This window comes from Tauraco erythrolophus, chromosome 13 (genome assembly GCF_009769465.1).
Source record: "Tauraco erythrolophus isolate bTauEry1 chromosome 13, bTauEry1.pri, whole genome shotgun sequence".
Taxonomy (NCBI): Eukaryota; Metazoa; Chordata; class Aves; order Musophagiformes; family Musophagidae; genus Tauraco; species Tauraco erythrolophus.
Genome location: NC_141477.1, coordinates 23,474,760 through 23,481,552, shown reverse-complemented (window position 1 = coordinate 23,481,552; position 6,793 = coordinate 23,474,760). Strand labels below are relative to the sequence as shown.

Sequence of the window (6,793 nt, the reverse complement as noted above, 5' to 3'; positions counted from 1 at the left end):
GCTCGGAAAGCTTGTCGGGTGACACCCTTGAAGGAGCACCCCAGTTGGTCACAGTGAACTGAAGATGCAGCCTAGGGTGTGAATATTGCTGCTTTTTTTCCCCCGATATATTTTATGGGACACAAAAAGCAGCTGAGGCAAATACTTATCCCCTTAAAACAGGGAACTCTTCCTGTGCAGCCTTGGGGCTCCACTGGAGAGCCGTCTTGCCAGTGCCTCGAATCTTCTCCCTTTACCTTGTCTTCTCCGGTGTGAGGAGCGGGTCAGGTGCCCTGCTGAGGACGTTTGGAACACAAACGTGGCAGCCAGCCTGCTCAGCAATCTCTTCCAGGGACAGCAGCTCCCCAGCTTCCTCGCTCCGGGAATCCCTCCCCAGGCCCGTGTTCAGGCTGTCTCCGGGAGGACGGAACACCCTGAGCAGAGAACGGGTCTTTGCTGGGCGTTCCCGGTGTCGCCCACGCACGCGGGGAGGGGGCCGAGCGGCAGTTCTGCAGCCCATGTCCTCGTCTTGACCAAACCCCGCAGGTTTTTGGCCAGGCTGTGGGTAGTCAGAAGTGGTCTGGTGTCACCTCTGGGACATGGTCCGAATGGATCTGTTTGGTCCATCAGCTGAGCTTCTTTTGTGGGCCAAGACCTCGGCTCAGCTGGTGTCTGGGTGAACCTTGGTGGGGAGGGTCCTTTCTGCGTGACTCTGCTGTCCTACTGGGGGCACTCCCATGGGACAGGATGGTTCATGGTTGAAAGGGAGGTCTCAGCTGCACGGGCCTGCAGGCATGGCCAAAACTGGGAGGGGAGTGTGTTTCAGGCCCAGACTCAACTTTGTGAGGCTTTTCCACCGGCTGTGTGGTTTATCGCACCCTCTTTGTTCCATTTCAGTGCTGCTGGAAGCAGGAGCTGAGCACTGATGCCCTGGGGCAGTTGTGACCGCTTGGGGAGCACTGGTACATCCTTCCCAGCCTTTGGCTCCTCCAGTGCCCACCAAGTGCCCGCACTGCAGGAGTTGTCTTGTGTCGGAGGCCGTTTTTAGGGGACGCTGATCCCTTTTGGAGCTGCCTGGGCATGCTGCCAGGGCAGCAGGAGCAGCGCAGCCCCGTCAGAGCCACATGGGTCTCTGCGGACGCAGCAGAGGGAAGGGCAGACCGTGCTGCTTCTCCCGTGTCTTGCCCTCGTGGTTCTCCGTGATGCCATCCCTGCGCTGCAGCCTGCTGGCTGACCTGTGCCAGGCTGCCCATGAGAAGAAAGCCAGGTCCCTCCGGCTGCATCCCACGGTGGCATTTCTCTTCCCCTGTGCAGTTTTGCCTCGTAGCCCTCGCTCCTGCCGTCCCTGTGTGCGTGCGGGGGGCTGCAGACCCCCGCGTCCTCACGCCGTGAGTGCTGGCTCCCCGCACAGCAAGGGGCACCTGTTGCCCCTCACCCGCAAAGGATGGGGATGAGAGAGACCCCATCCCGTTCCCCACCATCTCTGATGCTGGCAGCAGCTGGTGGAGGTGCCGTCACAGCCCTGGGAAGCCGGGGAGACGGGCTGGAGGCCCAGCTCATCTCCAGCAGGAGCTGCCACACGTCCCCTCGCCAGCACCGGCGTGGGCAGCTCCGTTTGTGCCGGAGCATCCGTGTGCCGCCTGCGCGGGACCCTTCTGCCCAGGCCGTGCACACCCGAGGGGTGAGGGCAGCAGCTGCTGAGCCGGGCATGAGGAGGGCCTTTCCGGCATCGCCAGCCACGGCGGGAGCGGGTGGGTTGGCATCTCTCGGGTTTTGCGCGTGCGGGTGTTTCTGCCCTCCCGCGCCTGGCCCTGCCGCACCCCGTTCCCACCACCGGCCCCTGCACTGGTCTCCCTCCCTCCTGCGGGCCCGCAGCCTGCCCGGGGCGGCAGCCGGCGGGATGCCCGGGCTGCGGGGGCGGTCTGTGCCCGGATCTGCCGCTTGGCCCGGGGCACCGGGGCTCTGAGCCCGGTGCCGTGTCGCCCTCACCCGCCGAGGGGCCGCCACCGGGTCCCCATGCCCAGGCGGGTCCCCGCAGCGTAGGGCCTGGCGGGGACAGGAGGCGGCTCCGTCCCGGTGCGCGGGGCCGGGGCCGGTGCACGAGGCGGGGCCGGGCCAGTTCCGTGGCCGGTACATGGGGCGGGGCCGTGCCGGTACGTGGGGCGGGGCTGGGGCCGGTACGTGGGGCGGGGCCGTGCCGGTACGTGGGGCGGGGCCGGGCCGGTACGTGGGGCGGGGCCGTGCCGGTACGTGGGGCGGGGCCGGGGCCGGTACGTGGGGCGGGGCCGTGCCGGTACGCGGGGCCGCGCCGGTGCCGGTACGGGGGGCGGGGCCCGTGCCGGTACGGGGGGCGGTGCCGTGGCCGGTGCGTGGCGCGGCGCGGCCCGATGAGACGGTGAGGCGGCGGCGGCGCGGGATGGCGGCGGGCGGTGGCGGGCGGCCGCCGGGCCCCGACGCCTCGCTGGAGCCCTACGTGCAGACCCGCATCTTCAAGATCATCGTGATCGGAGACTCCAACGTGGGCAAGACGTGCCTGACCTTCCGCTTCTGCGGGGGCACCTTCCCCGACAAGACCGAGGCCACCATCGGCGTGGACTTCCGCGAGAAGACGGTGGAGATCGAGGGGGAGCGCATCAAGGTGGGCCACGGCGGCGCCCATGCCCCTGCCCGTGCCCCTGCCCCTGTCCCTGTCCCCATCCGTGCCTCTCTCCATGCCCCTGCCCCTACCCCCTTCCCTCTCCGTGCCCCTGCCCCTGTCCCTACCCCCGTCCCTGCCCATGCCTTTGCACCCCGTGCCCCTCTCAGGGGCTGTCCTGCTTTCGGTCGGACCCGCGGAGGGCACGGGGTGCCGTTTCTCATCCCGCGTTGCGGAGACGCTTTCCGAGCCCGTCGCTGCTGCGTTGCTGCTATTTGTGCCGTTTGCTCCAGGCCGCCGGCGCTCTGACGCGGGAGCTGGGCGAGATGCTGCCGTGTCCCGCTCTCCGGCATCACCGCGTCCTAAAGCGCCGCGGTGGCCTCCAGCTTAAGCCGCACCAAGGAGAGGCGAAGCTGCGGGAGCTGGGGAAGGGCCTGCGCGCAGAAGCCGGTGCGTTTTCGGGCGAGCAGATGGTCGTAGGCTGGCGGTGGCGGCGCTGGAAGGCCAGCAGCTCGCGGGAGCTGGTTGCCGTGGGCTTGGCAGCTGTGATGCTGGTGTTGAGGGCCGCTGCCAGGAGCACGGGGAAGGTGCGATTTCAGCAGAACCAGAGCAGGACGGGTTTGCTGTACGGAGGCCAGCGCCATACCCGTAATAAGAAACACATCGGCCTGAGCCCGCAGAGCTCTGGCTGGTGTGTTGGAGCAGCTGGTGGGAGGCAGCCTGGGGAGCCCAGTTTGGGGGCTCAGCACCAGCAGCCATCCAAGTGTAAGACTGATTTCCAGTGGCAGCAAACGTTGCTGTTTTGCTGACAGATGGACGACCAAAAGTTGAGGGACTAGTCGCAATGAAATCAGACCCACTGGTAGTGAGTAAGAACTTTAGTTGTGCTTTTAAACTGCCCATGAACGTTTTTCTCTCTCTCCTTTGAGAGGAGAGGTGCTCGTTTCACCCCATCTTCCCCAGCTCCATCCACCCCGCAGAGCTGTGGTGGCGTAGGCTGTAGCGCAGGCTGGCACGGAGCCTGGCCTCTTGCCACGGGCCTGAAAACGTTGCCAGGCTTTCTGCCTTTGGGTACTATTTGTGCTCCAGCAGCAGGAGTGGGAGGCAGCGCGGCAAACTGACCTTTTCCTGGGACCACGCGCTCAAGACGGGAGGTGAGAGGTGGGAGAGGTACAGCCCCTCTCCTGCTCTGCCCAGACGGAACAGCCCTGGAGAGAGCGACGGGGAAGCGAAAGAGCAGAGGCTCTTCTTTGCCAGCGTTTTTCCACGCTGAAAGACTGTGGGGCAGGCGCTGTCTCAGCGGGGTATGGGGTGATTGGGATTAACTGCAGACACTTGTTTAGCCAGGCCGTAGGACGTTACCTACAAGGGCCAGCAGAACCCATGGAATCACAGACGATGTGTGGGATGGAAGGGACCTCCGGAGGTCATCTGCTCCAACCCCCTGCTGAAGCTGGTTGCTCAGGACCATGTCCAGATGGCTTTTGAGTATCTTCAAGGATGGAGGCTCCACAGCCTCCCTGGCCAACCGTGCCAGTGCTCAGTCACCCTCATGGTGACAGGTGTTTCCTGGTGTTCAGAGGGAACTTAATGTGTTTCAGAGTGTGCCCACTGCCTCTGGCCCTGTCACTGGGCACCACTGAACAGAGCCTGGCCCCATCTTCTTTGCACCTTCCTCTCAGGTATTTATGTACGTTGGTAAGATGTATCAATGAGCCCTCTCTTCTCCAGGCTGAACAGTACCAGTTCTCTCAGCCTCTCCTCATAGGAGAGACACTCCGGTCCCTTCGTCATCTTCGTGACCCTTTGCTGGGCTCTCTCCTACCTATGCCTCTCCTGTACTGGGGAGCCCAGAACTGAAAACAGCGCTCCAGGCATGGCCTCACCAGCGCTGAGTCAAGGGGGTGGATCACCTCCTTTGGCCTGCTGGCAATACTTTGTTTAATGCAGCCCAGGATACCTTCACCGCCTTTGCTGCGAGGGCACACTGCTGGCCCGTGTTCAACCTGGTGTCTACCAGGACCCCCAACTCCTTTTCTGCAAAGCTGCTTTCCAGCTGGCTGGTCCCCAGCCTGTCCTGGTGCCTGGAGTTGTTCCTCCCCAGGGACAGGACTTGGCGGCACTTCTCTTTGTTGAACTTCCTGAGGTTCCTGTCAGTGTCCTTCTCCAACCGCTTCAGGGAGCTCTGGACGCCAGCACAACCATCTCGCAGCCTAGCCACGCTCCTCCCAGTTTGCTGTCATCTGCACGCTTGCTGAGGGTGCACTCTGCACCACCATCCAGATCATTAATGAAGATGTGGAACAGGACTGGGCGCAGTACTGACCCCTGGGGTACACTGCTAGTTAGCAGCGTTCAACTAGACTTTGTGTCACTGATCGCTACCTTCCGGGCCCAGACTTTCAGCCAGTTTCCAATCTGCTCACTGTCCGCTCATCCAGCCCAGGAGCTTGTTGTCTTCTCTGTCACTTGGGTCAGGAAATTGTCATCAGTGCTCTCCAGGGACCTCCTGGATTGCTTGCGCCCTGCTGTGTTGTCCTTCCAGCAGCTATTGGTGGTTGAAACCCTCCATGAGGACCAGGGCCTGCAAACATGAGGCTGCTCCTGTCTGTCTGTGGAGCACCTCATCCACTCGTTCTTCCTGGTCAGGCGGCCTGTAGCAGATGCCCCCTACAACATCACCCGTGCCAATCTGCTCGTTAGTCCTCACGCACAAGCTCTCAGTTGGCTCCTTACCCATCCCCAGAGCTCCGTGCCCTCCTGCTCCTGTCTCACACAAGGGGTAGCTCTCTCTCCTCCTCTTCTCTTTACCCTGACTTCTCTGTACATACCGCTGTGTAATTGTCGGGGTTCTCTTTTATGGCGTAGGATTAGGTGGACAAATGTCCTGATCTGGCGCAAGAACGTTTGTGAAATGAGAAGTGCTTTGTGCGGTTCGTTTCTGTGGTGGGGATGGTGGTCAAGTGCATCGGGAAGAGGATGAGAAGCAGGGAGCAGCCCAGCAGCGGAGAGCTGTAGGAGGGCTGCCTGGCAAGGTGTTACAAAGTCAGGTAAGTCATCAAGCAGGGACTTCTCTTGCTGACAAGTGTGCTGCCAGTTCTCTGGAGTACACAGGATCAGCCGCAGTGGCTGAGAAATGGGAGACGCTGTGCAGCGCCTTGCACTCGCCCGTGAGTGCTGAAAGTGAATGAAAGTGCTGCCGGGATCTCTCTTACGAGATGAGCTGGGCTTGCTTGCTTGGATGACACAAGCACGTGCACCGGCCTGTACCGCCTTGGGCACTGTCGGCATAGCCCGAAAGCCTGTGTAACTCATCCATCGATCCCGGTTTGTCTGATAAGAGGTCGCCCTTCCCTGCAAGGCGTGCCTCGCCGGCGCCCTGCCTCGCGGCTGTGGCACTGCTGTCAAGGATGGAGGAGCGGGAAGCCCTCCTGCATCCTGCTGCCGGGAGCTCAAGGAGCCAGCCTGCTCCTCAGGCAGCCGGCCCTGCCTCGGGGGGACACTCGGCGCTGCTGTAGCCTGCTTTCTTGTCTGCTTTGCTTCCCAGGTGCAAGTGTGGGACACGGCCGGCCAGGAGAGGTTTCGGAAGAGCATGGTAGAGCACTACTACCGCAACGTGCACGCCGTCGTCTTCGTTTACGACGTCACGAAGATGACCTCCTTCACCAACCTCAAGATGTGGATCGAGGAGTGCAACGGGCACGCGGTGCCCCCCCTCGTGCCCAGGGTGCTCGTTGGCAACAAGTGTGACTTGAAAGACCTGATCCAAGTGCCATCCAGCATGGCCCTCAAGTTCGCCGACGCTCACAACATGCTTTTGTTTGAGACCTCGGCCAAGGACCCTCAGGAGAGCCAGAACGTGGACGCCATTTTCATGTGCCTGGCGTGCCGGCTGAAGGCGCAGCGCGCGCTGCTCTGCCGGGACCTGGAGGGGCGGCCGGGCCCGGCCCGACGGCTGGAGCCGGCGCACGGTGCCAACAGCAGCAAAAACTCCTGCCCGTGCTGAGCCGCGCTGCGCCGCGCCCTGTCACGGTCACCCCAATAAAGTCTCTGCGGCTCCGCTCAGCTCTGGGTGTTGCTTTGCGCGGCTCGGCCCGGCTCGGCCCGGCTCGGCCGCGTTCGGCCCCTCTCGGCTCGGTCCTGTCCGGCTCGGCTCCGTTCGGTTGCGCTCGGCCCTGC

General features: G+C 62.9%; 1 protein-coding gene across 1 annotated transcript; it reads left to right on the top strand.

Moving 5' to 3' along the window:
• The first annotated feature begins 2,395 nt into the window (after positions 1-2,395).
• Positions 2,396-6,620, top strand: RAB33A (RAB33A, member RAS oncogene family). The gene is made up of 2 exons (XM_086619880.1): positions 2,396-2,617; positions 6,162-6,620. The coding sequence occupies exons 1-2, from the start codon at positions 2,396-2,398 to the stop codon at positions 6,618-6,620; spliced, it is 681 nt and encodes a 226-aa protein (XP_086476006.1).
• The last annotated feature ends 173 nt before the right edge of the window (positions 6,621-6,793 follow it).